At 53.4% G+C, this 23,915-nt stretch overlaps 2 protein-coding genes across 6 annotated transcripts in view; one reads left to right on the forward strand and one right to left on the reverse strand.

Annotated features, from left to right (window-relative positions):
* Positions 1 to 14,409, reverse strand: part of PRR15L (proline rich 15 like) — a 29,863-nt gene extending 15,454 nt beyond the window's left edge. For 2 of the 5 annotated variants that reach the window (XM_006166103.3, XM_006166104.3), the window contains exon 1: positions 4,336 to 4,563. The gene's annotated coding sequence lies outside the window, so the exon portion shown is untranslated. The other 3 variants (XM_006166105.3, XM_006166106.3, XM_006166107.3) reach the window with 2 other exon arrangements.
* A 223-nt stretch (positions 14,410 to 14,632) lies between these two features.
* CDK5RAP3 (CDK5 regulatory subunit associated protein 3) overlaps positions 14,633 to 23,915 on the forward strand; it is an 11,928-nt gene continuing 2,645 nt past the window's right edge. Inside the window, 12 exon segments of the mRNA XM_006166102.3 lie at positions 14,633 to 14,772; positions 14,957 to 15,002; positions 18,152 to 18,283; positions 19,040 to 19,140; positions 19,498 to 19,546; positions 20,435 to 20,525; positions 20,527 to 20,608; positions 20,796 to 20,932; positions 21,139 to 21,283; positions 21,649 to 21,759; positions 22,585 to 22,663; positions 23,250 to 23,338. Of these exon segments, the coding sequence (XP_006166164.1) occupies positions 14,767 to 14,772; positions 14,957 to 15,002; positions 18,152 to 18,283; positions 19,040 to 19,140; positions 19,498 to 19,546; positions 20,435 to 20,525; positions 20,527 to 20,608; positions 20,796 to 20,932; positions 21,139 to 21,283; positions 21,649 to 21,759; positions 22,585 to 22,663; positions 23,250 to 23,338 (1,068 nt within the window). The 5' untranslated portion in view covers positions 14,633 to 14,766.

Here is a 23,915-nt window from a genome sequence, read left to right on the forward strand (position 1 = left end):
CACGCACGCACACGCGCCCGGCGTGAGTTTTAAGCCACCGGGTCCGGAACATGAACCGCGGTCGGCTATGTGGGAGTCCAGCGACATAGCCATTATGCTAACTGCTGGTCCCCAGGGGTAGGACTCAAACCACAGTCAGCCATGTGGGGGTCCAGCACCCTAACCACCATGCCACCTGCTGGTCCCTATTCATTATTTTTTTTTAAGAATTATTTATTGATTGATTTGATTTTTTTCACTTGTTATAAGTCACATGTACTCACCAGAGAGAGAAAGAGAGGGAAAATGAGAAAGCAAGCCTCCAGGTCTGGGACTCAAACTGCAGTCAGCCATGTGGGAGTCCAGTGCCCCCACCTCCATGCTGCCTGCTGGCCCATTATGATTCTAACTTGCAATAATCATGAGAGACAGAGAGAGAGAGGGAAAGGGAGAAAGCAAGCCGCCAGGTCCAGGACTCGAACCACCGTCAGTTACATGGGAGTCCAACGCCTTAACCACCACATTTACCTGCAGTCCCCTTGCTTGAAATTATTACAAAATTAAGGCGGATTGGTGACAGTCCAAGCAATTGCACTTCCCAAAAGTGCCCAACAAGGCCGTTGTAGCTGCGGAGCTAATGCTGAGGGGGAGGAGTAGAGACATCAGGCTTGGGGTGGGGTACCCTGGGGAGGGGCCCACCCATATGACCTCAGGCTGGCTCTTCCCTAGGCCTCGGTTTCCTCATCTGCCCTGTCCAGTCCCAACATTTAGCTCCACCGTTCGTTAGCTCTACCATTCGTGCTTGCCCACAAAGGCAGACGCAGTTTGCAAAGTAAAACCGGCGATTACAATGACCATTATTAAGGGGTGGCTCCCTGTCCTTCTGCAAGGACAGGAGTGTGAGGGGAGCGAAAAACCCAGTGCAGAGATGCACTGAGACATGGTCGTCACAGGTGGCACCTGTCATAAGGATACCCACGTCGTGGGGTAGGAGAGTGAAATTCAGGCCTCTTTACCCCAGACCGCCCTGACGTGAAGCTGCCATCCCCAAGGAGCCTCAGCTTTTACTAATTTCCATGAAGGTGCTGTCTGAGCTATAGGGAATGAAGTTGCCTGAACCCTGTTGACAGTTGAGGCATATAACATAAGAGCAAGGAGCAGTCAACCAGAAGAATTAAGATCAATGAAAGAGCAGGCAGAGGGCCAGCCAGTGGCATGGTGGTTAAGGGGTTATATCCCACATGGCTAGCTATGTGGTTCAAATCCTGGATCCGATCACTTAAGAGACATGCTGGGCGCAGGACCAGCAGTTAGCATAATGGCTATGTCACTGGACTTGCATGTAGTCAACCATGGTTTGAGTCCTGGACCCGGTGGCTTAAACTCATGCTGGGCACGTATGCATGCATGCCCAAGATCCCGAGAGGAGGATGGAGGAGAAGGGATTGTGGCATGGCCATCCCCCCTGGGAGGTGATTTCTAGCTTTCTGTCTCTCTGGCAAGCGCATGCACCCTATAGCAAAAACCTCTCAAAAAAAAAAAAAAAAAAGAGAAAGAGAGAGAGACATGCTGGGTGCATGTATGTGTTCCCAACATCCCAAGAGAATGGAGGAGAAGGGATTACGGTTCAGCCGTCTTTTTTTATTTTTTTTAAATAATTATCTTATTTAATTTTATTTATTTACTTATTTCAATTTGACCAGAGAGGGACAGAGTAAGAGCAAGAGAAAGAAGAAAAGTGAGAAAGCAAGCCACCAGGTCCAGGACTCGAACCATGGTCGACCATGTGGGAGTCCAGCACCTCCAACCATTGTGCCATCTGCTTGTCCCCAGCCATCTTCTTTAGGGAGTGTTTTCTCACTTTCCCTCTCTCTCTCTCACCATCTCTCTAGTGAGCTCACATGCCCTACAGCAAAATAAATAAATAAGTAAATAAGAGCAGGCAGGGTGATGGTCACTCTCATCATCTCTGGTCTGGAGAGGTTGGTGGTCGAGTTCTCAGGACTCCTGAGTGTGGGCTGTGAAGGCTCCAGGGAGGAGAAGACACCAGAATGCTAGATGGCCAGCCAGCCCAAGCACAAGCAAATATGTTACCCCCTTTGGAAAACGGATGGCCTTCAATATGTTTTCCAAAAAGAAGTGCACGGCATGATTAATGGTGGTTTTCTTCACGTAAAGGGAAGGAGTGGCTTTCTCCCCCCTACTTTTCTTATTTCCAGAATTTCTGCCATGAGATGGGCCTTTCCAGAGGGGGAGCATATCAAGTTCCAGAGGATGAAAGTGAGATGCTAGCCTGGGCTTGGAATGGGCCCAATGCCTGCAGGGTCTCTGCTTCGCTGGTGGCTCTCTCTGGCCCCTTCAACCACCCACCCCCTTTCGCAGAGCACAAACCCAGTGGACTCCTTCCCACCTCTTCCCATGAGGCAGACCCATGGCCAAGCTCTGCTCTTCAGTCAGGCTCAAGTAGCAAGAGAAGCCACGGGGAGACCTTGTGAGGCTCCCACTTAGAAAGAGCGCAGCAGAGGGCGAGAGTGGGCAGATAAATCTGCCGGGGCGCCCTGGAGAGGCCAGCGCACCTAGGGCCAGCCTGAGAGGTTTGCTTTGGCAGTGTGCCCCACCTGGGCTTAGCACGGCCTTGCACAGAACTTGGTGTTCCAGAATGGGTGTCTGGAAGTTGTGGGGAGGGCAGGGAAGGAGTCGTGGGGAGGACACAGGGCACTTGCTGGGTCTGTGGGTGCCCGGTCACTGCTCTGTCGGGGAACTTAGGGAATGGAGAGAGAAAAGCCAGCTCCAACCCTACTTACTGTAATCAGCAAATATATGAGGTCCCCAAGAGAAAGTGGCTTCTGCCTGGGACAGATAAAATATACCTGTTTGGGGGCCGGCAGGGGCGTGGTGGTTAAGGGCACTGGACCCCCAATGGCCGACCGAGGTTTGAGTCTCAAGCCTGGCAGCTTGCTTCTCACTCATTCTCTCTCTCACTCTGTTCCTCTTTGGTCAAATTAAAATAAAAATTAATAATAAAATAATTCTTTTAAATATATATATGTGTACACAAAGCTGTTTTATCCAGCATTTCAAGTTGGTGTCCACAGGGTTTAACTCTCCTTTTAGTAAAGGGAGCCACAGATCACAAAAGAGACCATGGGGACAGGAATGGCCTCGCACCATGCCCTAGGGCCTCTACCAGAGCACCATGGCCTTGGTGCCCTTGTGTGCCGGTCAGGACCCTGGGTTCTCTAGGGTGCCCTTTGCCGGCCCTTCTGTCTCCTCTGCCTAGGAGGACATGTGAGCCGCAGTGAGCAGGTGTCTGCCTCTTTAGGCACACCTGACATATGGAAATCTGCGTTCGTAAATTAGGCTATTATTTTTTGCTTTATAAAATAACCCAGCTATAGAATTCTGTTAAATAGCAAGCATAGAAGATTGCGTAAAATCTGATTTGCTTTTTAAAGAAAAAAAAAGGGGGGGGTGGCGATGTGATAGCCACACTTTCCAGGTCCCCAAAGTTGCAAAGAGCAAGACAACTACAGCCTAACCCAGAAGGGGGAAGGGACTTGGGGAGGGGTATCCTTGGCAGGCTGAAGCAAGCCAGCTTTCGGTGATAGGTGGTGGGCCCTGCCATCTGCTTGTGCAGGGCCTGAGCTGGCCAAACTCAAGCTGGGCCCTTGCCCTGGTGCCCTGTAATCCCTGGATGATGGAAATCAGCCCCTCAGGCGGCCAGCCCCACCTCTGCTGTTTGCATAGCTTTGGGGCCCACAAAAGGTTTCCTGGGGCAGCCTGGACCTCTCACCTTTGGTGGCCAGCACCGTGGCATGCACATGGGTGCCCCAAGTCAGGCCCCTCCACCCCAGCTGGGGTCTGTGGGCTGATCTAAATGGCTTTGCCCAGACTGAGTCAGGCCCCTTCTAAGCTGGGACAAGTTAACCATTGACTGGGGCAGGGCGGAGAGGTGGGGAGAGCAAGCCAGCTCCCTTGTTGTAAGATAAAACCTAAGACCCACCCCCATCTCTCTGCAGGGCTCTTAATGGCATTAGGGTACCCTGGGTAGGATCGGGAGATGTTCCCACCAGCCTGCCAGAAACACACTCCAGGTTGTGGTGCCAAACGGGGTGGGTTCCAGTTCAGCAAGAGTTAATAGAAAACTTTCTGGAGTGAAACTTTCCCAGCAGGAGCTCTGTTGGAGGCCTGGATTGCCTCCAAGAGACCAGCAGGATGGGTCCACACTAGGTCCAGAGGAGACCGTGTGCCTGGGTTTCTCCTCCCCACTGGGCTTGCCAGGCAGAGAGGCAGAACTGGGTGCCCTGACTGGGGACTGTGCCTTGGTTTCCCCACCCGCTGGCCCTCTTCTTGTACCTGTAATCCCGAATGCTCCGGGCTGGAGGCGACACCTTCCCTAGAGGAGCAGAGCGCAGGAGCTGCCCCAAGGGTGAGACTGGGGGAAGAGGGGCAGCCTCCAGGGTGCTGCGCCAGGCAAGGCTGAGGCCAGGAGAGGTGGGTAGGAGCAGCTGCACGTCAGGTGCAGGAGAAACAGGTGCAGGAGCGGGTACCTGTTGGCGGCAGCTCCTGGAGTCAAGGTGAACCTGAAACCCAGCCCCTCCCGGCTAAGCAAACAGAAGCAGAGGCCGGCTCAGGCTGATGAATATTCATCTGCCCAGAAATCCAATCCCAGAGCCCCTGTAGCCACCCGAAGCCAGGGTCCCTGGGACCGCTGAGCAGGAGGAGGGAAAACCGAGAGGAGTCGGGGTGGGGGAGCACGAGGGCTTCTCTCCTCGGTTTCCTTACAGGTGGTTGGTTGCATCCCTAGCTGTACCCAGGGTCCGCCACCCCCACCCATTTCATCCCCAAGGAAGCTCAGACCCCTTTCTAGCAAGGACCACCAGCACGGGAAAGGGTTAAGGGCCACTGCTCCCGTTGGCAGGCTGGGCAGGATGGGGTGCACCCCAGCTCTCTTTGAACTCTCTGAGTCGAAACCAGTCCCTGGTTAAACTGGTTGGTAGACCGGTTTCCAGGTTGTCTGTTCCCTCCAAGCCTCAAAGTCCTCTCAGGCTGGCTGGCATCGGGTGGGGGGCTATGCTTCCCTCCAGACCCAAAGGGCCCTCCTCAAGCTCTCCCTGGGGTGGGGGGCAAGGGAGCACTGGCCACCCCTTGGGTCACCCCTGGAGGCTCTCTACAACATCAAGCATCCTCATCCCCCTGCTCCTTCACTTAGAGGTGGGCTTTGGGGCCCTTAAAATCCAGTGACCTCCCATGCATGTGGGCAAAGGGGCACTGGTCTTCTGCAGAGGCTTATACTTGTCACTCTCACAGTGACAGCCTCCTCACCCTCAAAGTACTGTTCAGCTCCGCTTCCCGCAAACTCCCAGCAATCTAGGAAGGGCCTTACTGAATATTTATTACGAAGTTGGCAGGACCTTGGCCAAGCTCTCAGGGAAAGGGAGACATGGGGTCTAGGGGAGGCCGGAAGAGAGGGAAGGCAGGAAGGCGAGCAGAGGAGCTCAGGGTTGAGGGGCAGGGACAGAGTGTGTGGCACAGGGGCCATTGTTCTCCTGCAAACCTGCCAGCAGCCAAGCCCGCCAGAGGCCCTCGGCGGAGTTGCTCTTGCAGTTGGCTTCGTACCTAGGAGAACGCTGCTTGTGGCTGGATTGGCTTTGCATCTTTCTCCCCTCGGGTGGGCAGCACTGGGGAGTGGAGGACACCTACTACATGCCCTGGGTCCGCAGGTTCTAGCATCCAGTGCTGCCCAGCTTAGATGCTCTGTCCACCTACCGGCTGCCTGTCTCCATATGTGTGTGTGTGTGTATTCACCCACATGCATAGACACACGCATACACACAGATACATGTATATACCTACGATGATCTTTTCATGTCTCCGCTTCCCTCATAGAGTTTTAACTCCTTTGGCCCACGATGTCTCCCTGAGACAGACTGTTATATAGCTGGAGCACAATGAAAACCAAGCATGTCTCTTTTTTTGTTTTCAGAGAGGTTTCTGCTATAGGGTGTGTGCACTTGCCAGAGAGACAGAAAACGAGAAGTCATTCCCCCAAGGGGGATGGCCATACCATGATCCCTTCTTCATTCTCCTCTTAGGATTTTGGGCACACACGCACACCCACCCAGCGTGAGTTTCAAGCTGCTAGGTCCAGGACTGAATCGTAGCTGACCACATGGGAGTCCAGTGCCTTAGCCACTACACCATCTGCTGGTCTCGAAACAAGCATTTTTTTACCCAAAGAAACTCTTAAGTATCCAGTCGTCGTGCCCTTCTCTCCCTGGTACACGTACATATGCGAGAGAACACTTGCATTTGACTTCTCATGGTTCCAGCTACACCAGGCTTTACTGTTACCATCTCCCTAGGGGTTGGTGGGAATTGGAGGATATTATTATTATTTTAAATAATTATTTTATTTAACCGTATTTATTATTATTATTATTTTCTAGTTTTATCAGAGACAGAGAGCGGGAAAGTGAGAAAGCAAGCCACTAGGTCCAGGACTTGAACTGCAGTCGGCCAAGTGGGAGTCTAGTGCCTTTAACCACCATGCCACCTGCTAGCCTTGGAGGATATTATTCCACAAGGTCTGCCTGCTTCTAGTGCAAAGCACATACAGTTGTCCCAGAAAGCTGCCCACAGCTTCTTAGATCTGTCCCTTTCTCTGTTCTATGCGGAGAGTGGATGTCCTGGCTCAGAAGATACCAGAAGAAGCCAAAAACTCGTTTCAGCTCAGGTATTGGGGAGAGACCAGAGGACATTAGGATGGGCTTTGCCTGGAGAACAGGAGCTAGGCCAGCTCCCCATTGCCCATCTGGGCAAGAAGGGGATTGCCCTGGAGGCACTTGGCCCCACACTGGAGGAGTCCTAGTGAAAGCTGCAGTGAAAGATCCCCTGGTGGCCTGCCCTGGGTGTGGCCAGGACCAGGTCCAAGCCCGGAGGCCCCAGCCCATCCTCCTGGGAGGGTCCAGCAAGGAAAGTTAGGCCCAACCCCTGGCCTTAGGGGATTCATTACTGGGAGGAGCAGAATGGGGAAGAGACTTCTAGATAAGGCTGTGAGCTGTTAAGATAACTGCCCACGCAGGCTGCTTTACTGCCTCCTGAAAATCTACACCTTTAAGGGCACCTTTCTAACACTGGTTCAAGGGTGATAGGCCGTGTACAACCTGCAGCCTGCGTGTCTTCAGCAGTACATCCTCGTTGAAGCAAGACGGTGCACCGAGGCCCTGCCCTCAGGGGCACACAGCACAGGACCCCACTAGACGACAAGTCCAGTCTGGATTACAAAATCTTTCCTTTTTTTTTTTTTCTCTTTAAATTTGTCACAGGGTGTGTGTGCTCACCAAAAAGACAGAGAGGGAGAAAGTACGTTTCCCCCCATGGGCATGAACACACTGTGACCCCTTCTCCATTCCTCCAGCCTGTTGGGGTTTGGGGCACACATGCACACGGTGTCCAGTGTGTTCATCAAGTTCACGCGGTTGGGGTTCCAAGTGCATGGTCGGCCATGTGGAATCTGTCTCCCTTAACCATGGGACTGGCCCTATCCTTCCCGTTTATTTATTTATTTATTTAATTTTACTTATTATTATTTAATTTGCTATAGGACACACGAACTCACTAGAGGAGAGAGAGTGAGAAAGCAAACCGCCAGGTCTAGGACTTGAATCACAGCTGGCAATGTGGGAGTCCAGTGCCTTAACCACCACGCCATCAGCTGGTCCTATCATTCCCAATTTGCTGACCTCTGCCCAGGAAGTAGATCTAGGCTCCAGGGATATTTTCTTTCCCAATCAGGGAGAAGAGAGAAGTTCTTTCCAGCACTCCCCCTTTTCCAGAAGGCCAGGAGTGGAGGGTGGGGGAATGAGCAGCCGGTATTTATGGGGATCACATTTACAGGCGCTCTCCCAGATGTTCTGCATGTGTGAGTGCACGACACTGCCGACCATCTTCTGGGGCAGGTCCAGTTGCGATCTGCCTGTTACTCTTTCTGTGAGCTTCCTGTGACCTCCATAGCTGGTTACTGTAAACGTGGTGGCTCAAAACAACAGGAAGTTATTCTCTCGTAGTTCTGGAGCACAAAGCTAGAAACCAGGTCCACCGGGCCACGACCAGGGAGAGGGCAGGATGGGAGAGGGCAGGACCCTGATCTCTCTGGAAGCTCCAGGGGGAATCTCTCCCTTCCTTCCTTCACTCCTGGTGACGATAGTCATGAGGGCTTGGCTACATCTGGTCTCTGCCTCCTCTGTCTTCCGTCACCTTCTCCTCTGCTTGTTTCCCATCTCCCTCTGCCTCTCTCTCGCTCTTTTCCCTCTATTCATAATGGAACGTGTGTGCACACACCAGAGGGAGAGAGAAGCACCCCCTGCTTCTGGTCACATTGCAGTCCCCTTCCTTCAGTCCCACAGCCCATGACATCCTGGGGACTTGTGCATGTAACCAAGCTAGGGATTCGAACCACAGTTGCCCTGTGGGATCTGGCTTCTCTTGAGCAGTACATTTTCTTTCTTTTTTTTTTTGGTGGGGGGAGAGGTTTTTGCTATAGGGCGCATGCACTCGACAGAGAGACAGAAAGCGAGATGGGAGATGGCCACGCCGCAATCCCTTCTCCCCCATTCTCTTCTCAGGATCTTGGGCATTCACGCACACATGCCCGGCGTGAGTTTAAGCCACCGGGTCAGCGACATAGCCATTATGCCAACTGCTGGTCCCTTGAGCAGTACATTTTCATGGCACCAAGACACAGAGCCTGCCTTGCCTCTTTCTTTTTTTGGAGAGGTTTTTGCTATAGGGCACATGTGCTCACCAGACAGACAGAGAGATATAGAGACAGAAAGCGAGAAATCACCCCCCAGGGGGGATGGTCACGCCGCAATCCCTTCTCCATTCTCCTCTCGGGATCTTGGGCACGCACACACACGCGCCCGGTGTGAGTTTAAGCCACCGGGTCAGCGACATAGCCATTATGCTAACTGCTGGTCCCTGCCTTGCCTCTTTCTGATAAGGATGCTTAGGGTGGCATTTAGATCCCACCCAGATGATCTAGGGTTATCTCCTCATCTCAAGATCTTTAACTTACATCTGTAGAGACTCTTTTCCAAATAAATAGGGTCATACTTACCAGTTCCTGGGCTTTGACATGGGGACCTTTTGGGGGGCCATTTTTCAGCCCACTGCACTTTTTATTCTGACCCCCTATGTTGTTAGACTGTGGAGGACAAGGAGTGTGCCTCCCAGACCCTTTCAAAGTAGGACCTTCTGCCCAGCCTTGGGGATGTGTTAGCAGCTGGCCACCAGCTGGCAGCCCTTAGGCCATAAGGGTGGCCCTATTGTTCCCATTTTACTGACCTCTTGACTACAGAAAGCCACCTCACCCAAGGGCAGGCCCTTCCAGGGTACCCCCCTTCTAGGAATGTAAAGTCTGGCTATTTCAGCCCTCTGAGCAATATTCATTCCAGAGCCCCCCCACCACATGGACCAAAGCTGTGGGGCTGGCGATGCAGTTGATTTCTCCCTCTGCCCAGTCCTACTCCTGTCTGGCTCTTCCCACAGATGATCCCTAATACACATCTTGCCGCCCCAGGTGCCGCCTGCTTCAACGTGTGACACAGACATTTCGACTGCCAGTGTGACGGACGCAAAGTGATTTGTTTATGTCTTTGATGTCTCTAGTGTACTGGGAAGGACAGGCCCCTAAAACTCATGTCTAAGCAGACCCCAGAATCCGATTTGGAAATGGGGTCTTTGCAGATGCGATAGTTAAGATATGGCCATACCTTGGGACTGGCAGGTGGTGCGGTGCTTGGGGCGCTGGACTCCCACATGAAGTGGAGAACTGACTGCGGTTCAAGTCCTGGACCTGATGGCTTGCTTTCTCACTTTCCCTCTTTCTCTGTCTCTCTGGTCAAATTTTTCTTTTCTTTTTTGAGCGGTTTTTGCTATAGGGTGTGTGAAAGATACAGAAAGATACAGAGAGACAGAAAATGAGAAATCACACCCCAGGGGGGATGGCCACGCTGTAATCACTTCTCCTCCATTCTCCTTTCAGGATCTTGGGCACGCACGCACATGCACCCAGCATGAGTTTAAGTCACCGGATCCAGGACTCAAACCACAGTTGACTACATGGGAGTTCAGCGACATAGCCATTATGCCAACTGCTGGTCCCTCTCTGGTCAAATTTTTTAAAAATAAAATCAAACAAATAATTCTTTAAAAAAAAGGGGGGGGTGGAGACAGCAGGTAGAGCAGTGGTTAATGTGCTGGGCTCTCACATGCCTGATTGTGGTTCGAGTCCCAGACTTGGCAGTTTGCTTTCTCACTTTCCTACTTGCTCTCTGTCTCTCTTGGGTCAAATTAAATAATAATAATAATAATAAATAAAGTTGAACAAATAATGCTTTAAAAAAAAAAAAAAGATGTGTCTAAACCAGTTTAAAGGAACCCTAAAGCCAAACACTAGTGACATTTTTTTAAAGGTTTGGCCACTCAGGAGAGTGACAGAGAGAGAGGGAAAGTGAGAAATCACCCCCCACGGGGTCGGCTACATTGTAACCTCTTCTCCATTCCCCTCCTGATATTTTGGGCATGCACCCACATGTGCTTGGTGTGACTTTCAAGCCGTCAGGTCTGGGACTCGAACCTCAGTCAGCCATGTGGGAGTCCAGCGCCTTAACCACCACGCCAAAGCACTTTCCATGCATGAGCACAGTACAGGGCTGTGGGGTACCATCATGGAACTTAGAATGGGGTGGGTCCTTCACACAGCATACCGCTACTTTCTTTGAGGGCTGGGACCGTCTTTGTGTTAAGGTTCCTAGGATTTCGGCAAACGGTGCTTGGCACCTGGATGGTACATGACACCACACTGCATGGGGAAAGGGGAATGGTAGGTGGGCCATGAGGGGAATAAAATTATGAAATACAGTGGTATTCTTAGGAAATGGCACATGAGACCCATTTTATGAGGTTGCCCAGTGGGATTTTTTTTTCTCAGAAGACTGACAAAGACAAAGGGACAGGGAGGGCATGGCTGATCAGGGGGAAAGGTGCACTTGGTGGCCCCAAGGCACGACCCAGGTGACTGGCCCACCATGGGCATTCCCTGTCCTGTGCTTGACTCATGAAGACAACCAGCTGAGCTTCCTCCCCCGATTTCCTCCCTCCACTCCCAGGAGGCTCGGGGGGTTGACCAAGTCCTGGCTATAAAGGGAGGGGTGAGGGAACGAGGTGAAGACCTTGCTCCCATTCCCTGAGAGTAGGCAAGTCCCGGTCACCACCATCACCAAACGCCTGCCTGGTACCCGGCTGCGCCTCCTCTCCTCCGTCCTCCTAACCACCCACCAAGCACTGGCACTGGACGTCGGATGTCATGCCGGGTATGGGGTTACAGAGAGAACATGTCTGTTCCACTCGCCCACAAAGTGCTCCCAGACTAGGTGGAGAGACGGACCGAACAAAACAGCACAGAAACTATGCTCCTAATAGAAGGAGGCCCAGCCGCGGCTGCTAAGTTTCCAGGGCTTCCAGCCCAGCAGGCAGATAACTAAACACACACACACATGTACACACACATATACACATTCACAAGCACAGACTCACACACACATGCACACACGTGCACTCACTCTCACGCACGTTCACTCACACACACACTTCACAGTCTGAGCAGACACAGACCATAAAGTAATAAACACATGGCAGATAAAAGCAATGGGTTATCTGGACGTTGAGAGTAAGCCTTCTTTTTATGGATCTTACAGGAGGCTAAGTAACAGGCATTTGTGCCCAGAATGGGGTGTGGCAAGAAGGAACTTTGGAAAGGCACTGCAGGGGAAGGAGTTCTAAGTGCCTGAAACAACAACTGGGGAGAAAGTGGGAACGGGCTGAAACCCGGGGGAGGAAGGGCCCTAGGATGGGCAGGGGTCTAGGAGAAACAGTACAGAGCAACAGTCAGGCTGGTGACCCGGACAGGCCTGGGTTTGAATCCCAGCCTCACCAACAATCGTCACATAATCTTGGACATGTTACTTCAGTCTGATCTTTGACTCCCTTGCCTTTGAAATCTGGCTAATAATAGCGCCCACATCATAAGGTTGTTAGAAGGAGCAAATTAGATAAGGCTTGTAAAACATCCAGGGCAAGGCTGGCATGCGGCACCTCCTTATCATGTAATAGGCAAGCGACCAGCAAAACAAAGTATGGCCAAGCCACCTGCAGACCTGCACAGAAGGCATTCCGCTCTTGGGGCTCTGGGGTTCCCTTCCCAGCCCTAGCCACACCCTTCCTCACCTCCCACTTGTTAAACCAGCAGATAATTGAGAGACTGGAGGTAAGAAGCCTCCCATACCCTCTCCCTGCCTCTTTCCAGATGCTGGGAGCACCAACGGTCAAGATGGCTAACGTCCCCCAAGCAGGCAGAGCCAATGCCCTGCATGCCAGACCACTAGGTGCCTATCTGCCCACCAGCTCTGAGGTTCTCTGTGGTTTGGAAAAGTGCAGAGTGTTGCCAAAGGCACATGGGCCTCTGCTTGGGGGCAGGCTCCCTTATGTTAGCAGCTGGGCAGGACTGTTCTCAAACATCCTTCTGCCCCATGTGAGTCACTGGGGAGCTGTGGGCGGGGTGCAGTGCTGGTGGTCCCTACTTCCACCCACTCACCAGGGCTGGGTCTTCTAGACCTGCCCTGCCTTGTTCTACCCAGTCTGTTGGTTCAAGGAGAGATACGCCTTGAGGGTGGGGCAGTGCCATGCTTCTCAGGATGTCCCAGAGAGCCTGGGGCACATAGCTGGAGCCTAGTAAGTGTTTGTTTAATCATGGGGGAGCCCGAGCAATTCCTACAGCCTGAGTCAGGACTCTGAAACGGAGCCGAATTCCCACGAGAGAGCCCTGAAGGGGCCCTTGGTTCTGCTAGGAATCCTTTTCAGGGAAGTCTTTCAACTCATTCCATGATAATAATAATAATACTGATTATACACACTGTTTCATAGGGACATAGTTTACAAAGCATGGGGAAATAAGTCTATATTATGTTGTAAACTGTAAAGAGTTATGTGCATTCGGTATGTTTATTTATTTAAGCCTCTCAGAATTACCCTGAGATAGGATAGGCCTTATCTCCGTGTTGAGGAAACTGTGGCTATCAGACAGGTTATGGAAATGGTCCAAGATCTCCCTGGGCCAGAATCTAGGTCTTCCCACTCCATGCAGTTTGATCAAAAATGTACTGCCCAAAGTGCCATGCGTTGGAGGGCAGGGCCAGGTGGGAATATTTAGAAATGGCCAGCCAGCCTGTGTGAAATCCCTGAGACTCGGAACTTAGCCCACCCACTCCCATCATTCTACCCACTGCTCAGCTGACCTCAAGTCCTCGCTCTGCTTCAGCTACCACGTGGACCACAGATCAGGCAGCTGGTACTCCCCAGCTGTATGTGCGGACCTAAGGAATCCCCTGAACTCTGGTTACAGACCCAAGGGTCCTCTGCACGCTCTCCTTTGGGGGCCTCCCAGCATCACCAACCCCACAAATCCCAAGGTGAGAGCCCTTCCTCCCAACACTTGCTTAGTACCCTACATCTCTGCCTCCCGGGTGGCACTCCCACTCTCCCACCTGGGTGTCATCCTGGCTGTCCCCCCCCCATCCATTTTCCCTCCTAAACACCTCTCAGATATAGCCGTCCCCCTCCTCCTCACACCTCTCCCAGGTCAGGCCTTAACCTCTGGAAAACCTTCTCCCAGTCTTTCCCCGTCTTATCACCCATGAGTCTATCCTCCTTGCACTCAATCTGCACAGGGCCCTCCCTGCCTCAAAGCATTAAAACCTTTCCTCTGAGCCTGCAGGGGTAAAGTCCAAACTCCTTAAAGAGGCCTCTTTGAAACCACCCTTTTATCTTTATGCCTCCTCTCCCCGCCACTTTCTGCTTCAAACCTTGTGCTGCACAGAGGCTAGCCTGCCCTGGCTGCCTCCACGGGCGCAAGACACATGCGGTGCTTTATAATAGTGTAACAAGGGACCCTGCATTTCTATTTTGCACTGGGCCCCACACCTCTTGCCAGCCCTGTCCGCCTGCTGTTCTCTGACCGGCTCTTGTAGTTTGTGGCCGCCAAAGCTTTGCGCGGTTTCCTCCACCCGGAAACCGCATCACCCTCCTTTCTGCAGCTCTTTAAGACTCCTAGATGTTATCTTTGGTGCCTCCGCATCCTTCTTCCTCCCTCTTCCCTGCCCTAATCGCCTAACCCAGGTGCTCAAGCCGTACCTATTAGGCAAACTGAAAGCAAAGCGTGAAAAGTTCCACAAGAGACCTACAAACAGCAATCGCCGGCAATGCGAGGCAGGGAGGGGAGAGAGCATTTTTCAGTACCCTCAGAAAGCGCAGTCCAAGGTCGACCCTAGGAACCGGCCTGCACACTGGGGAATCCGCGAATGGGGCTCAACGCCCCCCAGAGGAGGAAGGGATCCTGCCGGCTCTTGGGCGCCGCCTGGCGCGATAGCGCCGCCACTGCAGCCCGGTCCAGGAGTCCCCGCCCCTCTCCGGCCCTGACCCTCCTGCTGTCTCCCATTGGCTGTTCGCGTTCTCCCGCCCCTCCTGGGCTCAGCCAATCGGAGCCTAGGAGTGAGTGGCGCTTGGGGTCGGGGTGGGGCGTGTGCCCGGATTGGCTTTGCGGAAGGCGGCGACGTGGCCGAAGGAAGCTCGTTTGTGGCCAACCTGTGGCTGAGCCACCGGGACTCTGGATTGGTGGTAGGACTGGGAGGGGCTGGGTCTCCGGCCGGAAGCGGAAGTGGAGAAAAGATGCAGGTGTGGAGAATGGAGGCGGGGGTCCTAAAAATCTGTCCTGGGACCCCGGACCCGCGTCCACTGCCCACCTCCCGGGCGCGGCCCTTCCTGACCGCTCGTGGTGGCCCCGCAGGGGGGCGGTTGGGACAGTGAGTGCCGCCCCTCCCCGCGCTCACGCTGCCCTGCCCGCTGTGTCTCCTGCCAGGACCACCAGCACGTGCCCATCGACATCCAGACCAGCAAGTTGCTCGGTAGGAGGGGACGCCCCGTGCAGCAGGCCGTCGTGGGGAGGCCTGTCCTACCCCATCGTGGTCAGACCTGACTCCCTAGGAGCTGCGGGGGAGAACCATTTCTAGAGTCTGTACATAACCTGAGTTTTCTACTTATTTATACCGTGTGTGACCAAATCATGCCACTCGGGCACAGACAGCTTCCTTTAAAGACCATTGGCTACTAAGTGGCACACCTGAAATTGGAACTTAAGTCTGACTTCAGCGTTCATGGTTTTGCTTTGTTTTGTTTTGAGATAAGGTCTGGCCTTGTTGCCTAGGCGGGCCTCAAACTTGGTATCCTCCTACCTTGGTCTTCTGCGTTGTTGTGATTATAGGTGTGTGCCACCACGCCCTACCATATGCCCATGCTTTTTATGTTATGCCAGGAAAAACTTCCCCTTATTTCCTTATTATTACTGGTTTTTTGGAGAGAGATTTTTGCTATAGGGTGCATGTGTTTGCTAAAGAGACAGAAAGTGAGAAATCACCCATCTCCCCCAGGGAGATGGCTATACTGCATTCCCTTCTCCATTCTCCTCTCAGGATTTATTTTTTTTTTTGAGAGAGGTTTTTGCTATAGGGCACGTGCGCTCACCAGAAAAACAGAGAGAGAGAGACAAAAAGTGAGCAATCAACCTCCTTCCCCCAAGGATGGCCATGCTGCACGCAATCCCTTCTCCATTCTCCTCTTGGGATCTTGGGCATGCATGCACATGCATTCCACGTGAGTTTAAGCCACTGTGTCCAGGATTCGAACTGTGGTCGACTACATGGGAGTCCAGTGACATAGCCATTATGCCAACTGCTGGTCCCATCTCCCTCATTTCTTTTTAAAAGCTTCCATCTTAGGCCAACAACTGGCAGGAGGTTCAGAGAATTGCTTGGATTGAGTCCTGGACCTGAAGGCTTCAGAATCATTTGGGCTGTAGGGTGTGGGTGGGTGCATGCCCAAAATGCCAGGAGGAAAATGGAGGAGAAGGGATTGGATCGTGGCCACTCCCCCACTCGCCCCAGACCTGCCCAGGACTGAGACTAGTCACACTGCAACCCCTTTTCCATTTCTCCCTCCTCTGGGCATTTTGGACACACACATTTCAAGCCACCAGGTCTGAGACAAACCACACAGTCCGCCATATGGGATTCAGCCACCTTCACCACCACACCACTGACTGGCTCTTTATCATCCTCATTTTACGTGTGAGCAAAAGAAACAGAGGTAGAGGAACTTGCCTGAGAAACTTGGTTATTAGAACCCAGGACCGTCTGACCACAAAGCCTCGTTCCTAGCTCTCTCCTGAGGACACACGCTTGGCTCTCGAGCCGCAGGTCAGGGCCCAGACTGCGGGGTCAGTCATAGTAGGACTCGCCTGTGCAGGGTGGAACTTGGCTGCTAAGAACAGACTCGTGTTAGCTAGTCCTTGGGGCGCTGTAGGTATTAGGGGCTTTGCCGTTGTTCATCCATCCGGTTCTTGGCACAGCCGTCCTGTATTTTCCATTGTCATGGTTAATCCCAGCCCCGAGGAAGTGGAAGTTGGACAGCATCCTCTGTCAGCAAAAGAGAGATAATTACCCAGAGAAGCAAAAATATTACGGAGAATTTAGAATGGTCAAAGTGGCACTTTCATGTGAGGACTAATTTAAAGTTTTTTCTTTATCCCTGTGTTAAGACAGTTGCTCCATAAAAAATAAATAAGGCTCGGTTGTCCCAGCCACAGTGGCGCGCGCTGCTAAGACCCAGTGCTCCACATGTTGGGGCCGCACGAGAGACCCGCTTTCTGTTTCCAGTACAGCCTGAAGGCTGGGCCGGTGACATGAGTCTGTAATCCAGCAACTCATGGATGCTGCGGCAGGAGGAGCACGAGCCCAGGCGAGCCTGGGCAACACACTGAGACCCTAGGAAACAGGCATGGGGCTCAGCAGGTGGTGTAGCTGGCTTCCCACATGGTCAACTGTGGTTGGAATCCCGGACATGGCAGCTTGAAACTCACACTGTGTGTGAGTGTGTACGCCCAGAGTCCTGAGAGGAGAAGGGATTGCCACATGGCCATCCCCCCAGGGGATGATTTCTCACTCTCTGTCTCTGTCTCTCCAGCAAATGCACGCTCTGTAACAAAAATCAGGAAAATAAAAACATGGAGCCCAGCATGTGAAGGCATGGGGTCACACATGACTGGCTGTGTGTTTCAAAGTCATTCTGGGCACATGGGTGTACGTGGCCAAACTCCCAAAAGGAGAATGGAGGAGAAGAAACTGGCGTGGTCGTCTACCCTGGGGGTGATTCCTTACTTTCCCTCTCTCTCTAGCAAGTGCGTGCACCCTATGGCAAACTTTAAAAAGATGAAAAGCAGGTGCGTTGGTATGTTCGTGGTCCCAGTTGGAAAGCTGAGGCAGAAGGATCTCACAACATGACAATACCCTTAAAAAAAGAAAAGTCCCAGTCCTGGTGCACAGATGGCGCCATGACTCAGGAGACCAAAGCCACATGGGAAGCCTTTTTGTTCTGGACCAACCTGAACAGGCCAGGCGTGGTTGTGGGCCCCTGTAACTCACTAACTGGAGGCCACGGGCAGGAGGGTCACAGCTCAGTGAGACCCTGTTGAAAACTCCTGTGTCTGTCTCCATTTTCCTCTCCCTGCCTACAAAAGAGAAAGGAAATACGTAGAAATTTTTTTCCAGTGACAAAAACCAAATCCTCTGCAGAAGAAGTCAGAGTGCCAGAGTCTGAGTAGCCTCAGCATCTAGTGGAGCCTGTCTTTTTCCCATGAGCCCTACAATTTTTTTTTTTTTGAGAGGTTTTTGCTATAGGGAGTGTACGCTCACCAGAAAGACACAGAGAGAGAGAGAGACAGTGAGAAATCACCCTCCTTGGGGATGGCCATGCCTCAATCCCTTCTTCTTCAATCTCCTCTTGGGATCTTGGGCATGCACGCACACGCGCCCGGCATGAGTTTAAGCCACCTGGTCCAGGACTCGAACCGCGGTTGACTTCATGGGAGTCCAATGACATAGCCATTACGCCAACTGCTGGTCCTGAGCCCCACAATTTTAGCCGATGCGCTCGTGCGGGCTGGGCTGCGGGCTGCGGGCTGTGGGCCCCGAAGGCTGTGATCTGGGTGCTCCTCATGTAGACTGGCTGGTGGACAGAAGGCACTGCAACCTGAAATGGCAGAGTCTGGTGCTGACGATCCGCGAGAAGATCAACGCAGCTATCCAGGACATGCCGGAGAGTGAGGAGATCGCCCAGCTGCTCTCGGGTTCCTGTGAGTGCCCTGGGACCACTGAATCCATCTAGTGGAGCCTGTCTTTTTCCCATGAGCCCTACAATTTTTTTTTTTTTGAGAGGTTTTTGCTATAGGGAGTGTACGCTCACCAGAAAGACACAGAGAGAGAGAGACAGTGAGAAATCACCCTCCTTGGGGATGGCCATGCCTCAATCCCTTCTTCTCCAATCTCCTCTTGGGATCTTGGGCATGCACGCACACGCGCCCGGCATGAGTTTAAGCCACCTGGTCCAGGACTCGAACCGCGGTTGACTTCATGGGAGTCCAATGACATAGCCATTACGCCAACTGCTGGTCCTGAGCCCCACAATTTTAGCCGATGCGCTCGTGCGGGCTGGGCTGCGGGCTGCGGGCTGTGGGCCCCGAAGGCTGTGATCTGGGTGCTCCTCATGTAGACTGGCTGGTGGACAGAAGGCACTGCAACCTGAAATGGCAGAGTCTGGTGCTGACGATCCGCGAGAAGATCAACGCAGCTATCCAGGACATGCCGGAGAGTGAGGAGATCGCCCAGCTGCTCTCGGGTTCCTGTGAGTGCCCTGGGACCACTGAATCCCCTTTCCTAGACTAGTAGGTGTCAGCCATAGGCCTGACCCCAGAGAGGGAGGTTTCTGTCGGGTGCAGGTGCTGGTTCTGTCCAACGCCAAGTGACAAGGCAGAAGAGCCCTGTGCTCAGACCGCCAGCCACCTGCAGGGCCAGAGGAGGCGAGGTGGTGACAGCTCTTCCTTGCTTTCCAGACATTCACTACTTCCACTGCCTCAGGATCGTGGACCTTCTCAAAGGCACTGAGGCTTCCACGAAGAATATTTTTGGCCGATATTCTTCACAGCGAATGAAGGCAAGCGTGGGCCGTGGGCTGGCAGCCTGTAGCTGGGGACACCCAGCCCACGGGTCAGAACCTCTCTGGCCTCTCAGAGAGTCAGTGGAGATGCCTCCCTAGAATATTCCTGAACTTGCTCTCTGTCCCTATAGTCTATGCCCAAAGTAGATCCTACCCCTGGGTTCAAATGGTCAGACTCGCTGCTTTGGGGAGCACTCTCCAAGTGGGTGGTCCAACCAGAGTTCCAGGTTGAAGGAGGCCGAGAGGTTGTGTCTGATGGGAGGCGAAGCCTGGGAGAGCTTGCCCTCTGGGACTGAGCTGCGAGCTGACTCTGAGTGCTTTTCTGGCTCGCTCCCTCTTTCTCTGCTCACTTAGGATTGGCAAGAGATCGTGGCCCTGTACGAGAAGGACAACACCTACTTAGGTAACGTGGCCTGCTACCTAAGTAGCCACTTGCAGAGTTCTGAGACAGCAGGCTCAGGGGAGTCCCAGGTGGTGTGTGGGAAGAGGCTGGGGTTTAGGCGTCACCTGTGTGTGGGCAGGAACGCTGATTCCACATGTGCTTGGGTGGCAGGGAGGAGGAGGGCCAGGTGGGTAGGGCAGCTGCCATGCCGTGCACTTCCAGCATTCCGCTCCTGGTCAGGTGGGGCGTGCTGCCCCAGCCCCTCCACACCCCGTTCTACACTAGGGAGGAGAGGTGGCTGTTCCTGGGGCCAGCAGGTGGCTGAGAGCCCCAGGCCGACTGGTTTGGGTGGCACTTTCACACAGTGTAAATCGTAACAGTAGCTGATCCTTGCCTGGCATGGAGCTGTTTAGTGTTGTGTAGACCCTCTCTCTATTCTAAGAATAAACTGTTCTCCCCCCTTTTTCTTTTAGAGGTTTTTGCCTTAGGACATGGGCACTTGCTGGCGAGAGAGAGACAGAGACAGTGAGAGAGAAAGTGAGAAATGACCCCGGGGGGATGACTGTACTGCAATCCCTTCTCCATTCTTGTCCCAGGATCTTGGGCATGCATGCACATGTGCCCAGCATGAGTTTCAAGCCACCATGTCCGGGACTCAAACTGCAGTTGGCCATGTGGGAATCCAGCAACGTAACCACTACGCCATCTGCTGGCCCCCGTAGGCCCTGTTTTACAGATGAGGCTTGGCTTAGAGAGGTGAAGTCAGGCACCTTGGGTTCCACAGCTAGGACAGGGAAGGCCAGAAGACACCCTCCCGCTGCTCCCACCACTCAGGGACAGTTGGCGTGTCCTGGGCACGCCTGCCGTGTGGAGTGAGCATCCTGGGGTGAGCCTCTGGGCCCTTCTCAGTGGAGCTCTCTAGCCTTCTGGTGCGGAACGTCAGCTACGAGATCCCCTCGCTGAAGAAGCAGATCTCCAAGTGCCAGCAGCTGCAGCAGGAACCGCAAGGAGGAGGAGGGTCAGGCAGGGGCCGCCGAGATGCGGGAGCAGTTCTGCCACTCATGCAAGCAGTATGGCATCACGGTGAGTGAGGTGCAGGGCCTCGGCCCATCCTCCTGGGCTCTGCACTTTTGGTGGGGACTCCTTTGTGTTGGGTGGCGCCCCTTGGGACTTGGCTCTCACTGTTCCCTAGTCTTTCGATGCTGTCCTTAACTTAGCAGACTCCACCTCCCATCACTTCCGTCTCAGCCCCTTCTACTACCCTCTGCAGGGAGACAATGTCCGAAGAGAGCTGCTGGCCCTGGTGAAGGACCTACCGAGTCAGCTGGCCGAGATCGGGGCCGCAGCCCAGTCCCTGGGGGAAGCCATTGCCCTGTACCAGGCCTGCGTGGACTTCGTGTGTGAAAGGTAAAGAGCGCCTCAGCCTCTCTCTGCAGGGCATGCCTCACCTGTTTCCCTGGCTCCTTTCTGTTGGTATTTTTCCCACACGGCATTGGCACGTGGTTTTGCACACTTGAGCCAGTGTGAGACTCGTCCCCATCGACCACGTGAGCCCGCCCAGCACTGGCCTGGAAGGCACGCAGTGGGAGAGTCAACCCTGTACCCTGTTGAAGCCCCGCAGAGCAGGTGCTGCCGATGCTGCGGTTCGTGCAGGAGCGTGGGAATGCGACGGTGTACGAGTGGAGGACGGGCACAGAGCCCTCCGTCGTGGAGCGGCCGCATCTTGAGGAGCCCCCCGAGCAGGTGGAAGAGGATGCGGTAAGATAAGCCTCGTGAGTCGCTGACACAGAACGAGCCGGCTGCTTGGGGCCCTCGCACATGTACACGCAGCCCAAACCCAGGACCCAGCAGGGAGCAAGGGAGGTTGGTGTGAGGCCCAGCATGCCCTGTCCTTTATTCCTCAGCCTTGGGACCAGAGGACAGATGGGTGCTGCGGAGGCTCTGAGTGAGTCCTCTGTGAGCTCGGAGCTGCAGTCACACGAGCTCTGTGCTGGGCCTTCTTCTGGGACGCTTGACGGCCACTGAATTTGAGTGTGTGCTCCCTGTAGAAACAGCCAGAGGAAGGTGGGTCTTCCTTTTCTTTGTACTGACCTGCTGCGAGCTCATACTTTTTCCCCTTCTAGATCGACTGGGGCGACTTTGGGGTGCAAGCAGTTTCTGAGGACACTGACTCTGCCATTTCTGCCGAGGCTGCAGGAATTGACTGGGGCATCGCCCTGGAATCAGACTCAAAGGTTAGGACACTTCGGTCCCTTCCTCTGAGGGCTCTCGGGATCACTTCAACCATAAGAAAAGTGTTGTCGGGGACCAGCAGTTAGCATAATGGCTATGTCACTGGACTCCCACATAGTCGACCATGGTTCGGATCCCAGACCTGGTGGCTTAAACTCATGCCGGGCACGTGTGTGTGCGTGCCCAAGATCCCAAGAGGAGAGTGGAGGAGAAGGGATTGCGGCATGGCCATCCCCCGGGGGGTGATTTCTTGCTTTCTATCTCTCTTGCTGTCTCTTGTCTGTCTGGCGAGCGCACGCGCCCTATAATGAAAACATCTCCAAAAAAGAAAAGAAAAGAAAAGTGTTGTCATGAGTCGTGTCTTCAAGGCAGAGTGCAGGTTTGTGGTTCAAGACCAGGTGTGGTCCGGGGGCGGCAGAGTGTTAAGTGACGAGTCAAAGTTTTGACCTCCTTTGTCCTGGTGTCCGAGGCAGTCATAAGGCACAAGCAGATGGTAACTCTAGAAAGGGGATGAGGCTGGCAGCATAAATGCCACCTCCCACCCCCCGCATCTTTTTTCTTTTATCTTTTATTTGGTTTTTGGGCTTGATTCTCAAGCCACTGGGTCCAGGGTTCGAACCGTGGTTGACTATGTAGTAGTCCAGTGCCTTAGCCACTATACCACCTGCTGGCCCCCCACTCGCCTTTGCCAGCTCTGTCAGTGCTGCAGGCCCTTGGTGCAGTTGGAGTGTGCGGTCTTTGCAGTTATCGAGGGCTTTGGTTTATTCTGCTCCCCCAGCTGGGCCATGTACTCCCAACATTGAGGGGGGTCTTTGCTCTCCTTCCAGGACCCTGGGGGTGATGGGATAGACTGGGGAGATGAAGCTGCTGCTTCGCAGATCACAGTGCTGGAGGCAGGAACCCAGGGTGAGTGCACCAGCTCCTGCAGCCTGGCAAAGTAGGCTGCCTCAGTCCCCCAACCCCCCATGTCTCTAGAAATAGAGAAAAAAATACTGTTAGGATAAAGCTTCTTGCCTACTTTACTGTTTCTCAAAATCTTGATGAGGATATGAATGCAGAATGCAGAGGGAAGTTCTTAAAATTAAATCTAAAAACTATAGTTGACTCTTGTAGAGACCCAATGTGGGCCATCTGTTCTGGTGAGGGAGCTCCAGGGAGGTGGCTGGGCCCTGAAATCTGACCTGACCCTCTCCCACCAGCAGAGAGGATGTAGCACCCATCCCAGCCACTAGAGGGCAGTGCAGGATGGAACTTTACCTCTGTCCACCCACTAGAACCGAGGTCTGCTGGTCTGAACCCAGCTCTGTCATCCCCCTCCAGGCTGGGGTTTGGCAGTGGTGCCTGACTAGGGCTGATGTGCCACACAAAGGGTAGACTTCCCCTTGGGTTGGGACAGGAAGTGGCTTTGTTGCAGTGATTCTGTCCACTTGAGGGTCCTCTCCTTCTCTAGCCCTCAGATCCTTTATCACTTATTTCCGTCTCTTCTTGGCAGCTCCAGAAGGTGTTGCTAGGGGCCCAGATGCTCTGACACTTCTCGAATACCCGGAGACCCGGAATCAGTTCATCGATGAGCTCATGGAGGTACTGCCATCTCTGGGACCTGCGGGGGAGGCCTGCACAGCACAGGTGGCCTCCTTCCAGATGCCCGATCTGCCCCTTTCTGTTTGTGTGAGGGGCATAGAGAGCCTTCCGTGGCCTGGCGCAGCAGCCTCATGTATAGGGTGCCCACGACCGTTTACCTCATATTCATCGTGCATCCCCTAGGCCCTGGCACTGCCGTAGGCACTGGAGGTGAGCAGTGAACAAGACAGTCAGTCCTTGGCCTTGAGGAGCTTATATTCTAGTGAGGAGGGCAGAGAGCGAACAGGATAAATTATAAGTGAAATAGGTAGTATGTTAGAGGGTAGTCAGGGCCAGCAGGTGGCATGGGTAAGGCACTGGATCCCACATGGCCAGCAGCGTGGTTCGAATCCCGGACCCAGCCACTTGAAAAACATACCAGGTGCCATGTGCATGCATACCCAAAATTCCAAGAGGAGAATGGAAGAGAAGAGATTGTGTGGGGACCAGCAGGTGGTGTGGTGGATAAGGACTCTGGATTCCCACATGGCCAAGCATGGTTCAAGTCCCCGACCTGGTGGCTTGCTTTCTCTCTTTC

Source organism: Tupaia chinensis, unplaced genomic scaffold (assembly GCF_000334495.1).
Source record: "Tupaia chinensis unplaced genomic scaffold, TupChi_1.0 Scaffold144171_1, whole genome shotgun sequence".
NCBI classification, from domain to species: domain Eukaryota; kingdom Metazoa; phylum Chordata; class Mammalia; order Scandentia; family Tupaiidae; genus Tupaia; species Tupaia belangeri.